At 41.3% G+C, this 14,220-nt stretch overlaps 1 protein-coding gene across 2 annotated transcripts; it reads left to right on the top strand.

Annotated features, from left to right (window-relative positions):
- The first annotated feature begins 2,243 nt into the window (after positions 1-2,243).
- HNRNPU (heterogeneous nuclear ribonucleoprotein U) lies at positions 2,244-13,679 on the top strand. Of its 2 annotated transcripts, none has more exons than XM_067030748.1 (14): positions 2,244-4,911; positions 5,798-5,909; positions 5,999-6,072; positions 7,995-8,134; positions 8,701-8,800; positions 9,159-9,271; positions 9,611-9,874; positions 10,071-10,190; positions 10,523-10,651; positions 10,773-10,941; positions 11,199-11,453; positions 11,758-11,942; positions 12,304-12,375; positions 12,840-13,679. In XM_067030748.1, the coding sequence occupies exons 1-14, from the start codon at positions 4,278-4,280 to the stop codon at positions 12,891-12,893; spliced, it is 2,421 nt and encodes an 806-aa protein (XP_066886849.1). In that variant the 5' UTR covers positions 2,244-4,277; the 3' UTR covers positions 12,894-13,679. The 2 variants fall into 2 exon arrangements, with proteins under 2 accessions (XP_066886849.1, XP_058924342.1); XM_059068359.2 differs by having other exon boundaries at positions 2,244-4,968.
- The last annotated feature ends 541 nt before the right edge of the window (positions 13,680-14,220 follow it).

The raw sequence follows: 14,220 nt of genomic DNA, 5'->3' as shown, positions 1-14,220 counted from the left end.
ATGGGAGTATTTTGTACCATTTAAAATTCAAAAACTGTAATACACTCATTCAAATTTCATGTCTACTACTTAATTATAAAATGCTTTGAGACTCTAATGCAAATTTTTGAATGTAACAAGTAAAAACCTGACTATGAATAGCCAATATTTCAAAGTTCAACAGTGCTCCTCCATTGACAGTCTAGAGTCAGCAAAGAGGAAACTCATAGAAGGTTCTCCCTGGAGGGGCTCTACAAATCTTCTAGTCTGCCCTGCTTCATTTATGGATGAGAAAACGAACATCCAGAGATGGTGCAATTTGCCAAAGGTCACACAGCTGGTTACAGTGACAGTGCCAAGCCTAGCAGTGAAGCCTGCACTCTCCCATCCAGACTTCATTTCACTTTTTCCCAGACTGACATCTCACCATGAACAATTCATTGACAATTTACAAAATATATATATAGTTATAACTTCCTAAATAAGATTTAACAATCCAACTCTAGATTTTCTTAAGTTCATTAAATTGCTCGACATAGCTAATGAAGACTAATATATACTGAGCTCTTACTGTGCTTCCAGCCCTGTACTCAGAGTTTACATTATCTCGCTGAATTTTCCCAACAACCTCATGAGGCAGGTATCATTTTAGACATGAGTACTCTCAGGTATAGAGAGATAAATTGTGCAAGATCACACAGCCACTATGTGGTCTAGCTGGGACTGCAACCCGGGTCTGTCTGATTTTTAACCTTGTGCTTTTAACCAGAATTTGAAACATCCTCCCTTCTGATTGTGCTTTCCTGTTAGTCTATATGAAAGTGTACTTTTTTTTTTTTTTTTTTTTTGTGGTACGTGGGCCTCTCACCGCTGTGGCCTCTCCCGTTGCGGAGCACAGGCTCCAGACGGACAGGCTCAGCGGCCATGGCCCACGGGTCCAGCCGCTCCGCGGCACGCGGGACCCTCCCGCACCGGGGCATGAACCCGCGTCCTCTGCACCGGCAGGCGGACTCCCAACCACTGCGCCACCAGGGAAGCCCTGAAAGTGTACTTTTAGTACTTAATAATTTGGAGGTACTTGTGACCTCATATTTTCGTAAGAAGATGGGAAAATATATCTCAGCGTGTTTCATGCTTCTTTTATTAAATTGGGATTGATTGTGTATACCAAAAAATAATGAATCAATGGAATAGCATCTTGAGTCCATTGAATTTAGCATTCTTGTCAGTTCATGTCACTTCACTGCTAACAACCCTTCAGTTTCTTCCTTCTCACTGGAGGCAAAAGCCAAAGTCCTTACAAAACCACTGGCGAGGCTGCTGGCAATCTGTATCTCCCCTGGTCTCCCTAACCTGCCTGATCTCCCTGCCCATCTTTCCCCTCAGGCCTACTTTTTGTTCCCTCCACCTCAAATGTTACCTTACTTCTTAGGCTTCCCTGACCACCCCATTTATAACTTAAAATCTCCCCCCACTGCAGCACACCCTGCCACTCTCCTGTTTTACATTTCCTTGCAGTACTTGTTACCATCTCTATTTTATTTATTGGCTAACTCTAAGAGAATGAAGGCATAATTACTTAGCTCACTGCTGTATTCCTAGTGCTTGTCTTAGAGAAGGTGCTAAAAAATATTTGCTGAGTGAATTATGTGACAAACTACAGATTCAGGTATGTGCCTTTGCTTCAACCTCAAAATGTTAGCTATATATTCTGAGCACTCTAACTCTCTAATGCCCTGTCATAGGTCTATTACCCATGGGTAATTCACTAATCATTTTTTGCTATTAAGAATTAATTTTCCCCCTTTTCCACTCTGTATTCTTGGTAGTCTCCAGGATTTCAAAAAGGGGGGAAATTCAAGTTCCTTATAGGTCCCTCAGCAATTTAGAGAGTGGTCTGTACTTTTACTGGTCTCCGTAGAACAGGACTATCATAACAGCATTAAAAGTATAAGAAGAAAAAACAATTATTAAAATGAAGTCACTATTTGTACTTTCAAGTGGTAAAATAAAATGTTGAATGGTAGATTTCACCTGTTTGTAAAAAGGACAAACAGTTAAGATGATGGCTGTTTGAGCATTTACAAAAACTGTTTCTCAGTTACATGTTGTCTAAGAAGGCCCAGTGTAATGAAAGCACCCTGGGGTGGGGGGAGGACCTCAGCTTCCTGGGCCATAAAATGAGCAGACTGAAGATGATCTCCAGGTTACAAAGGTCTTGGAGCCAAAGCCATGGAATCTTCTCATGCCCATCTAAAGTTATATTTCATGTTTATTATTACAACTGATTTAAGAACAATTGTTATAAATCGGTATTTAGATATACATTTTTCATAGGCTTTTTCCAGTTCAATAGAAATTGTTTTCATATCACTAATACTTAAAATTGTAAATCATATCTAAGGACACATAAACTTAAATGACCATCATAATAACTATATTTAACTCTGATTCATTAGGGGACTAATTATCCAGTTTGTGAACATTTAAGCCCCCAGTAGTTCTCTTCCTATTTTGAACAAGGGCAAAGAATTTGAAAAGCTCAAATTCCAGTTTGTCACTTGTTTATAAGCTCCAAGGACATTACAACCAAGGGCTAAAATGAGTTTTTGGCACCATTCGGAAGTTCCTATTTTGGGTGCTATCCCTTCCACCTTCATTAACTTGAACTGAGAATTACTAGTACTATATACATAATTCATTAATTTCAACTCAAATCATTTCACAAATGTTAAACTTTCAACTTTATATATGACTGCATGGTAAAATACCATGATTCTTAAAAGCTGTTGAAAGAACTTTAAAAATAAAATTTACTAGTCAGTTAAATCATACTAGCCTATGGGAGAAAGTTCACATGCTTATTTTTCCAAAGTTTGAATTAAAATTGGGGCAGCATTATTGTGACAGCTAAAGCACCAAATAGTGGGTATAGCTGACCTCCTTAGTCAGAGATAGACTAGACTGGAACATTGGCAAGCCACTGTTTAGATTCTCTGGGGTTTAAGACGTTCACCTCTATCACATATTTAAATTCTGGCACTCCTACCTAAAACTTGAAGAACATAACACACCTCTTATCTTACTTAAAGAGAAAAATTAAACTTCTAAGACACACCTAAATAACATTTCTTTCGAGAGTGATAGTTTTCTTTTTACAAAATCACAGCCCTTTATTTTTCATGAGCTTTTATGAGGGCTTCAGCATAATTTGGCCAGAAGTATTCCTATAGGAAAAGTAATAGAATCAAAGTGTGTGACCTAGCTGGGTCTCATCCTCATTGTTAACTATGGGGACTTCATAACTGGATGACCAGGTCCTAAATTGGACAGAATAAATCTTAAAGGTGATCCGTCTTTTGGGTAGGTAAAGAAAACACAGAATTGCAATTCTGAGGCTTACAAGACTTCTTCGACTAGGAGTGCCATGACAAGGCCTGTAAAGTATATGCTTTGCAGTATGGAGTGGAGTACATGTTCCAAAAGCAGGCATTTTTATCTCTCAAACCCTGCATCAGGGGTCAGGGGAGAGACAAAAGGCCCTTCCCGAGTTTAAAATTCAATTCGCAAGGCAGGACTTAGGAAAATTAAACCAAATATTAAACGGAAGAAAATCCCTTGCGTAGAGTAACTGCCAATTGCGTTGTACAAATCAAAACTGAAATAAAATGTTAGGGCGTTCTAAACAAATAGCTGGAGAAACAGATAAAACAAATCTAAAATGGAAGAAAAGGTGGCGGATTCGAGTTGAAAATGCCAAGTTGAGGACCAAAAGCATTTGGATAGAAGCAGCCTCCGGGCTGGAAGGCAGATAGCAAACGAGTACTGCCACCAAAGATCTGGAAAGACCAATAAATGTTGCAGTGGGTCGGTTTAACTGAAGGCGGTTTCCTCCTCCTCCATTAGCTCGGCCCCAGTTGGAAGCGCAGTGCGCGGCGCCGAGCTCCAGGTCCCCGGCTCGGGTGGGAGCGGGGGGAACAGCCGTGGGAGGGGCGGGGCGAGCGCGGGCGCTCAGCCGGCGCAGGGGCGGGGCGGTTATATTACGTGCGCGGCGCCGCCCCTGCGAGAGGACGTTGCGTGCTCGCTCGCGTCAGGCGAGTCTCCGCGTCTCCCTCGCGAACTCGGTGAAAGGAATTGGCGCCGTTCGACACCAGGCGGATCCGCTCTGCAGCAGAAACCCACCTCCAGCCGCAGCCGCAGCCGCCGCCCGGGCCGAGCAGCAGCCTCAGCCGCCGCGAGTGGCCGAGTGAGCGGAGCCGAGTTTGAGCCAGCGCCTAGCGGTGAATTGGGGCCTCACCATGAGTTCCTCGCCTGTTAATGTGAAAAAGCTGAAGGTGTCGGAGCTGAAGGAGGAGCTCAAGAAGCGGCGCTTGTCCGACAAGGGCCTCAAGGCCGAGCTCATGGAGCGTCTCCAGGCCGCGCTGGACGACGAGGAGGCCGGGGGCCGCCCCGCCATGGAGCCCGGGAACGGCAACCTAGACCTGGGCGGGGATTCCGCCGGGCGCTCGGGAGCAGGCCTCGAGCAGGAGGCCGCAGCAGGCGGCGATGACGACGAGGAGGAAGAGGAGGAGGAGGAGGAAGGGATAGCCGCCCTGGATGGCGACCAGATGGAGCTCGGGGAGGAGAACGGCGCCGCGGGGGCGGCCGACTCGGGCCCGATGGAGGAGGAGGAGGCTGCCTCGGAGGACGAGAATGGCGACGACCAGGGCTTCCAGGAAGGGGAGGATGAACTCGGAGACGAGGAGGAAGCCGCGGGCGACGAGAACGGGCACGGGGAGCAGCAGCCTCAACCGCCGGCGGCGCCGCAACAACAGCCCCAGCAGCAGCGCGGGGCCGCCAAGGAGGCCGCGGGGAAGAGCAGCGGCCCCACGTCTCTGTTCGCGGTGACGGTGGCGCCGCCTGGGGCGAGGCAGGGCCAGCAGCAGGCGGGAGGTAAGAAGAAGGCGGAAGGCGGCGGAGGCGGCGGTCGCCCCGGGGCTCCGGCGGCGGGTGAGTGCTGCGTGGTTGGTTGCGCGCGGCGGGAGGCCCGCGCGGGGTGGGGACCGTGCCCAGGCCTGCCGGAGCCCCGCTGGGGGAGGAGGGAGCCCCGCCGCGGGAGGGAGCGCCCGCGGGGGGGCGGGGGCCGCTGCGAGGGGGTGGGGGGGGAATCCCGTATTAGACGTGAGGCCTCCGTTCGGTGTGTGACGGCGGCGGCAGCGTCTCCATTATGTGGCTGGCGAGCCCCGGGGGGGGGGGACTGCAGCTGCCGCTGGAGGGGGAGGAGCCGCGGTGGCGCCGCCGTGGTGCGTGCGCGCAGTGCGGGCACATGTCTCGGGGGGAGGGGAGGCCCGGGGCCCCGGCGGCGCGCTGTGGCGGCTCCGGGCCGCGGTATTGTGCAAGGCGCGCCGGGCTCGGCGTGACGTCACTTCCGGCGGGCGGGGCCGGGCGGGTCCAGCGGCGAGCAGTACAATGCGGCCGCGGGGAGCGCGGGCCCGGGTGGGGGAGGGGAGCGCGGGCGGGGCGCTTCGGCCCCTCCCCCCTTCCTGAACTCTCTCTGGGATACACGTGGGCTTCGGGCCTGGGCCGCACTAAGTTTTCATTGGCGTTTTCGAATATTCGAGTAGGCTGGCGAAATTAGCAATGTCTTTAGACTGCGTCACTAATTCTAGTCCAGTTCCAAGCGGGTTTTTGTTTGAATTCTCATTTGAATCGTCGATTGAAAACACTTACAAAAATGAACAGGGACAGTCGAGCTTTTTTGGGGTGTGAAAACAGAAGAGGTTTTTTTGTTTGTTGTGTTGCGGCGTGGTCTCTTATAAAGGGGTGTCGTGTATTGTAGGAGACGGCAAAACAGAACAGAAAGGCGGAGATAAAAAGAGAGGTGTTAAAAGACCTCGAGAAGATCATGGCCGTGGCTATTTTGAGTACATTGAAGAGAACAAGTATAGCAGGTAGAGGATGCTAACGTAGTGTTACTTGTCACGTGTTCTTTTATGCTTTGGTGGGGAAAGCTGTATCAGGAGACAATTCTGTCTTTCAGAGCCAAATCTCCTCAGCCACCTGTTGAAGAAGAAGATGAGCACTTCGACGACACAGTGGTTTGTCTTGATACTTGTAAGTGAAGCTGTTTCTCCCCCGTCCCTCCCCCAATTGTCAAATGTGGTTTTTGGTTACAAAATGTTAGAAAACTTAACACCTGTAAACAGTTGTTTTAAAAGTAGGAAGATGATGGCTTATATTCAGATTCTGGTCACTTAATATTTAGTACAGTAGTTGTATTGATAATTTTACAGGCTCTAACAATTTGATAAGTTCTTTGGTATGGCTTTAAAGTTCTCATTTGTAGGAATGTGAAATTAATGCCAATATTTGACTGTCTAGCTAATGGAAACTTGTAAGACTACTTATAACTTGTCCATTTAGGCTTCTGTGATAAAGTAATGTCATTTTTTTGTGGAATTATGTTAAGTGAGCTCTTTGGGCTAGTTAAATATTAATGGCTTACCCATTAGCACGCCATTATATTCCCTATTCTAAAAGATTGTAATAATACTTTTTCAATAACTGCTCTTTTGTTCTCAATTCCAGTTCAGTAGCTGCTGCTTTAAGCTAAGTTGATTTCTTCCAAAGACCTGGGGCAGCAGCAGTGGGCTATCACTGGGCCACTAGCTTTCTTCAGCAGCGAATGGTATCAATGGCAGCGCTGTAAATACTGCTACTTTACCCAGCTGGGTTGCAATTGAGTATGAGGAAGTATTGCAAACCTCTAAATGGGCCTTGGCTGTCAGATTCCTAATTTTTCTAATACAAAAGAATCGTTTTGGTGTTGTGATCAGAAAGTACAATTCTTTGTGTTAGAACAAAGGGTAGAAATAATTGCTTAGAGGTAAGGTGTCAACTTGTCCTTAGATCTAAGGAGTTGAAGCTTAGATTCTCATGTTTTGGAATACATATGATTTTTATTTAGATGTGTAAGGCAGTGTAGGTATAAGTCTTGATTTCTTATCGCATACGCTTTACCGCATAGTTGAGATATGGAGTGTTGTTTTTTTTTAAGACTTGCACACGGAAGAGTAGTTGAATGTTTTACGTTAAATTCAGTTGCTTAAATATTGGCAAGATACTGAAGCAGTGATTGGGCAAGGTAATGCTATTATAAAAGGCTTTTAGCTCCTCACCTAGGGATATCAATTTAAGTGCATTATTGGGTTCAAACACGGTTGAATTGAAAATTCTGTTAGTGATGATCGGGAATAAAAGAACAAAGCTAATTTAAGGAGAATTCCAAACTAGATTTAATTTCATTTCACCAGTAGCTTTCTAACTTAAGTGCTCCCTTGACTGAGAACTCAGAAAGGTGCATGCTAATAAGCCAGTGACCCAAAGGTAGCTAGGTTAAAGACGTTTTGGATTTGGATTATTCCAAAGTGTGTAATCCCCCATTGTTATTGATTAACAGGCAAGGCTGGGGAAAGGGGACCTAAAATGCTGTAGTAGTAACAGCATTAGATGACCAGGTTTGTATTTTGCAGATTGAAACTGCCTTAACAAGTTTTAGCAAACAATTTAAGATCTAGAGCCCCTGTAAAGTGCAGGATCAACAGCTCATGCTCGTATTTTAAAATACTTGATCATGGCCTCCCTTCAGTTTTATTGTGGCACTGGTAAATTCTACCTGGTCTGGCATGCTTCACTTTGATTTCCTGCTATCCTCTACTGCTTGCCTCTAAATCAAGGTAAAGAGCAGAGCAGGTATGTATTAATGTCACATTGTCTTGATTATTTTATATACTTAAAATACACATACTAAACCTCTATTTGTTAGTTGCACAGGTAGTGTACGCTCTAGTTCATAATTCGGCAAGAATTGACTTGGTGGGAGCGGGGCTTGAACTGAAAATTTGAACAATAGCATGATCTGTAAAAATGTATGCAACATTAAGAAATATGAGAAAATTTAATAAAGTTTGTCTACATAGCAGATACATTTATATTGGATATCAAAAGAAATAATATGCTATTTGATATAATTGCAGATAATTGTGATCTACATTTTAAAATATCAAGAGATCGCCTCAGTGCTTCTTCCCTTACTATGGAGAGTTTTGCTTTTCTTTGGGCTGGAGGAAGGGCATCCTATGGTGTGTCAAAAGGCAAAGTCTGTTTTGAGATGAAGGTAAATGCAATTTTGTGATGTCTTTTTTTCCTTACCTTTGTGAGTTTTTCCCTGACACTTAGATGTCATTGAAACTCGTAGTTTTTCAAGTTTTTGTGGGACTTGGAATCTATGATTTGTAAGAGTTTAGGATGTTTGTTATATTAGAAGTTGCCATATAGAGCCAACCTAATTTTTATTTAGGGGTGTTCATTTTTTATCAGGCACTTGAAAGGCCCACCATGGGTTTGAAAATAAATCTGGTTAGGCTCCTGTTTTTGTTCCAGAGAAAAAACATGTTAAAGGAATACTTTAGTTGGTTTTGAGTATTGAGAATATGTAATTTCAACGTTTTCTTTTAAATGTGAATTAACCAAGTACTTAACCTTTTCCATTTCAAGTTAAAAGCCCTTACATCAGTTGTTAAAAGTTCTTGTGAATGTTAGGGGGAAGAGTAGAGTTGGTGTCTTTCTGTACTTTGTAGCTGGAGAAAAATGAGCCCATTGCCCGAATGAAATAAACCAGCGTTGGTTCAGTGGTTTATTTTCCTTCGTTTACAGTTTAATCATTTATGATTTGACTTCCAGGTTACAGAGAAGATCCCAGTAAGGCATTTATATACAAAAGATATTGACATACATGAAGTTCGGATTGGCTGGTCACTAACCACAAGTGGAATGTTGCTTGGTAAAGTTTCCATTTGAGTATCTATGTACTCATGAGTATTCAGGGTTTGATTTCAGTAGTTAGACCAGAAGGCATTCTAAACTTTTTGCCTGTTTTTAGAGATGAATAATAATAACATGGACACTGGCTAAATTTTAGCTTTTCTTTCTTTGTGGTTACTTGGTTTATGATTGATGGTTGAAATAGAATATTATCCATGGTATGCAATTTGTCAACTTGTTATATAACCACCTAGCTCTCATTAACTTTATATCTAGTATAAAGTCAGTATACTTTTGAATCCTGCATCTGGAATGTTAAAGTACGTGGGTCATTGGACTGTTTTGAAAAATTGATTTCATGAAAGTTATTTTCTTAGGTGAAGAAGAATTTTCTTATGGGTATTCTCTAAAAGGAATAAAAACATGCAACTGTGAGACTGAAGATTATGGAGAGAAGTTTGATGAAAATGATGTGATTACATGTTTTGTTGTAAGTCGTAGCTAAATTTCTACATATAAATAGCAAGTTAGTAGATAAGAATATTTTAGCATTATATCATTGTCAGCTTTCAATACTAATTCATTTTGACTGAAAACTACTTAATGTGAAGATCTGAAAATCTAGTCTTTTAGGGCAATATTAATTTCTGCTTGTGGATATAGGTGTTCTAGTTGTATATAACAGAATGTTAAAGCTATTTAACGTATAACTTAAGTGTGTTTTCTACAGGATAAACCTTCACTTCTAACTTGAATTTTGAAGGTTTTTTTAAAAGAAGTGTTATGAGAAGCAGATTAAAACCCATTAATTTTTTTCTCCAATTAACAGAACTTCGAAAGTGATGAAGTGGAACTCTCCTATGCAAAGAATGGACAAGATCTTGGCATTGCCTTCAAAATCAGTAAGGAAGTTCTTGCTGGACGACCACTCTTCCCGCATGTTCTGTGCCACAACTGTGCGGTTGAGTTTAATTTTGGTCAGAAGGAAAAGCCATATTTTCCAATACCTGAAGACTATACTTTTATCCAGAATGTCCCCTTGGAGGATCGAGTTAGAGGACCAAAGGGGCCTGAAGAGAAGAAAGATTGTGAAGTAAGTCACTTTAAAAAAAATTTTGAAGGTTGCTTTTGCTTGGCAAAAATGACATTTAGAAGAGTTGGATGGTTGCTCTGTTTAATTTACTAACTGCCATACATGTTGTTCCCATTAAAAGGCTATGAAAGTTCAGATATGTAAACTGGGCTTTTGTGCATTTAAAAAAATACTTAAAGAATTCTTGCCATTGTAGGTGGTTATGATGATTGGTTTGCCAGGAGCTGGGAAAACTACCTGGGTTACTAAACATGCAGCAGAAAATCCTGGTAAATACAACATTCTTGGAACAAACACCATAATGGATAAAATGATGGTAAGTAAATTTGGCATGATTTCAGCATTTTTAAGACTAGAAGGTATTTGGGGTAACCGTTTTGTCTGTCTTTATCCATTTTGTTAGTATCTTAGAGATTGGGGTTTGGGCAGTTAAATTGGTTATTTCAACAGGCTCTTTACCCGTAAGGTAAACTGCCTTCCAATGGTTAGGCTTCTTTCTCTTTTCTATAGAAGGTTTTTGGACTCGGATTATCCAGTAGCTAAAAATGAATTGAAGGCACTGGGTGTTGTTATAGGATAAAATATCCTTTTCTGTAGCAATGAGAAAAGGCAATATTTAAATTTTGAAACTTTAACTTTTAAAAATAGGTGGCAGGTTTTAAGAAGCAAATGGCAGATACTGGGAAACTAAACACGCTGCTGCAGAGAGCTCCACAGTGTCTTGGAAAGTTTATTGAGATTGCTGCGCGTAAGAAGCGAAACTTCATTTTGGATCAGGTAAGCTGCAGCTTTGAGATTGAAAAAAGTAACTGATAATTATGGAATTAACGTTTGGGGTTATAAACTTAACTTTTTTGTTTTTTTTTTTTGTTTTGTTTTGTTTTTTTTTTTTTTAAAGACAAATGTGTCTGCTGCTGCCCAGAGGAGAAAAATGTGCCTGTTTGCAGGCTTCCAACGAAAAGCTGTTGTAGTTTGCCCAAAAGATGAAGACTATAAGCAAAGAACACAGAAGAAAGCGGAAGTAGAGGGAAAAGACCTACCGGAACATGCAGTCCTCAAAATGAAAGGCATGAAATTTATTTCTACTGTTATGTTAAATAATCTTTCTGTGATTTATATCTGAACTTAAATTCTGTGTTAGTAATACTGTTTCAGGAGTTAACTCTGTAAATGAGCGTACTTCACTTGTTTAAGAAAATGTGATTAAAACATGAATAGATATTGTATGCTTTGCAGGAATTAAGCTGCTTGAGAGTTGTAGGCTCTAGGATTGTGAATGTGTATGTAGTGGGTTTGTAGGTTAATATGATTTAATGTTTTTTAGGAAACTTTACTCTGCCAGAAGTAGCTGAGTGCTTTGATGAAATAACGTATGTTGAACTTCAGAAGGAGGAAGCCCAAAAACTTTTGGAGCAGTATAAGGAAGAAAGCAAAAAAGCTCTTCCACCAGAAAAGAAACAGAACACAGGCTCAAAGAAGAGCAATAAAAATAAGAGTGGCAAGAACCAGTTTAACAGAGGTGGTGGCCATAGAGGGCGCGGTGGATTCAATATGCGTGGTGGAAATTTCAGAGGAGGAGGCAAGTTAATTTTGAGTATTACTTGGTTCAATGTTGAAACAAGTGGTAATCTGTAATCTTCTAGTTTGGGTCTGTATGCTTTTCTACTGAATTTAACGTAGGAAGTTTTTGATCCTCATGTCCTAGCTGTCTTAGTAACCATAGTAAAATACTTCATACGATTTGATGGTAAACACACCTAGGTTATGTTGAATGGTTAAATTAAACATGTTTTTCATAAAATAAAGGAATGGTCCAGAAGAAACCTAAGTCGTGTGTAAAGGAGGTAACACCACACTATTAAATGAAACGTCTCTTGTTTTAGCTCCTGGGAATCGTGGTGGATATAATAGGAGGGGCAATATGCCACAGAGAGGTGGTGGCGGTGGCGGAAGTGGTGGAATTGGCTATCCATATCCTCGTGGCCCTGTTTTTCCCAGCCGAGGCGGTTATTCAAACAGAGGGAATTACAACAGAGGTGGAATGCCTAACAGAGGGAACTACAACCAGGTAATGATTTAAGATCCCTGCAGACACTGATTCTCTATATAATTTAGTCTGGAAAGTTAAAGGCATATGTTGCGCAGCCTCAGTAAGAGTTAGGAACACAGCATGTACTCATAGTGATGGTAAAATGAGTCAATTTCATTTATATTGATTTTTCAGGTGCATTAATTAGCAACAAGTCAGGTGATGTCTCATAGCGAATAAGTTCATCACCTGAGAGCAAACGCAGCAGAGAGTGCTCAGAGGTTAATGTCTGACTGGCAATCTTACCTATTTCTGTGGCTGTGTCTCCTCTTCTCCCCCTGCCCCATATACAAACCTAACAACTTGTGCTCTTCTTAAAGGTCTTTTTCTTTTTTTGTAGAACTTCAGAGGACGAGGAAACAATCGTGGCTACAAAAATCAATCTCAGGGCTACAACCAGTGGCAGCAGGGTGTAAGTAATTCCTTATGTGCTTTTTTGTACATTTAATTGTATTTTGAATTCATGAGTCAATCTTGAAAAAAAGATCTTGTCCAGGGATTGAAGTGTTTATAAGTGTTACAGGGCAAGGTGTGAATTGTGTTGCAGTTGTAGCCATACCATAATATCTTTTGAAGGCAAAATAGGTTGGAGTTTGCTGTAACTTAATATTTTTAAATAAAATAGTATTTAATACATATGGTTCTTTTTACTGCTAGCTTTAATTGTATAAACTAACCAAGTCATAATGTGTTTCTTTTTGTAATGTGTATTGATAATGGGATATTAATACCAACTAAATCTGGCTTGATAAATCAGAGGTATGACAGGTATAAATTTGTCTCCAGCAATTACTCTGAATTAGATTGTCAATTCCTAAAAGCAGTTTGAGTGGCTTATTGATGTTTTTTCTTTAAAAAAAAAATTTTCTCTTACAGCAATTCTGGGGTCAGAAGCCATGGAGTCAGCATTATCACCAAGGATATTATTGAATACCCAAATAAAACGAACTGATACATATTTCTCCAAAACCTTCACAAGAAGTCGACTGTTTTCTTTAGTAGGCTAACTTTTTAAACATTCCACAAGAGGAAGTGCCTGCGGGTTCCTTTTTTAGAAGCTTTGTGGGTTGATTTTTTTTTCTTTTCTTTTTTGTACATTTTTAATTGCAGTTTTAAAGTGAATCGTAAGAGAACCTCAGCATTGTGCACGATAAGAGAATGTGTCAGTATTTCAGGGTTCTACATTTTATCTGTAAAATGTGACTTTTTTTTTTATCACAACAAAAGTAAAATGTTGCTTTGTACCTGGTGTCTTTTATTAAGAATTTACTCCCCCCATTTCTCAGAGATAACAGTCGGGAGTTATTGTCACAATATAATAGAAATGTTAGCAACCAGATTCATGTAAGGACTAAGTGGTCCTCATGAATTGCATAAGACTCTGTACTGCTCGTATTACACTCCATCCTCTCTGTAGTTTGCTGAGTAGTGGAGGGGTAAGCTAAATAGTAGTTTTTGACAGTAACTGGGAAGGCTCTTTCTTTTTAAATAACAATGCAATTGGCATATTTGGGAATGAAGATAAAATTTGGAACTAAGATAGAGAAGATGGAGTGTATGTAGAAGGGCTGTTAAAAATGTAAAACTTGGTTGCATTATTTGTGGAGGCTCAAACTTGTGAAGGTTAAATACCATAATTTTTCCATTTGTTCTGCATTTTGATTCTGAAAAGAAAGCTGGCTTTGCCCATTTCTTATTAAAAAAACTTGTTGTAAATCCAGTTGTCTAATGGGATCTATATGAAGTTAGCTATGTCTGTATGCCCTTCTCCCACAAAATACTGTATAACTAGTGTGCTTGTAGTAGTTAACTCCACCATCTTTGTAAGCTAATGAAATTGTGAGTCACCCATTTATATCTTAATTTTTAATCATGTCAGTTCTTGAATGGGTATCTCCTTAGCCTGCTGATTTCTTTTTCTTTCTAAAGAAAGTGGGTGGAGAAATTAATTTAGACGTTTGTTTGCAATAAAAAGAATTCATTTTACTCTCGTTTTGGGATTCTCGCCATCAAGGTTCAAAATCCCTTTATGAAACTCCCAAGAGGAGAAAATTTAAGTGTGTGCTTTCTGGACAGCTTATTCTCTGTACTTGGAACATTTAGGTTTTAAAAACTTAAATGTGTACTGACAATTGACTTTTTAAATTACGAAGTAAAGTTGAATGCTTCCCTTCCCCTCCCTGCCCAGATGACTTTTAACATTTAACGAGGGGAAAAGGTACTGGCTGGGAGAAGTTAACACTCAGTTTATCATCTT

This window comes from Kogia breviceps, chromosome 1 (genome assembly GCF_026419965.1).
Source record: "Kogia breviceps isolate mKogBre1 chromosome 1, mKogBre1 haplotype 1, whole genome shotgun sequence".
NCBI classification, from domain to species: domain Eukaryota; kingdom Metazoa; phylum Chordata; class Mammalia; order Artiodactyla; family Physeteridae; genus Kogia; species Kogia breviceps.
Note: the sequence above shows the minus strand (reverse complement) of the source record. Positions and strands in the feature narration are given on the sequence as shown.

Coding starts and splice junctions, on each gene's coding strand:
- HNRNPU (XM_059068359.2), top strand. CDS start 4,278: ATGAGTTCCTCGCCTGTTAATGTGAAAAAGCTGAAGGTGTCGGAGCTG. Junction 8,135..8,700: donor AAGTCTGTTTTGAGATGAAG/GTAAATGCAATT, acceptor TTTGACTTCCAG/GTTACAGAGAAGATCCCAGT. Junction 10,191..10,522: donor CCATAATGGATAAAATGATG/GTAAGTAAATTT, acceptor TTTTAAAAATAG/GTGGCAGGTTTTAAGAAGCA.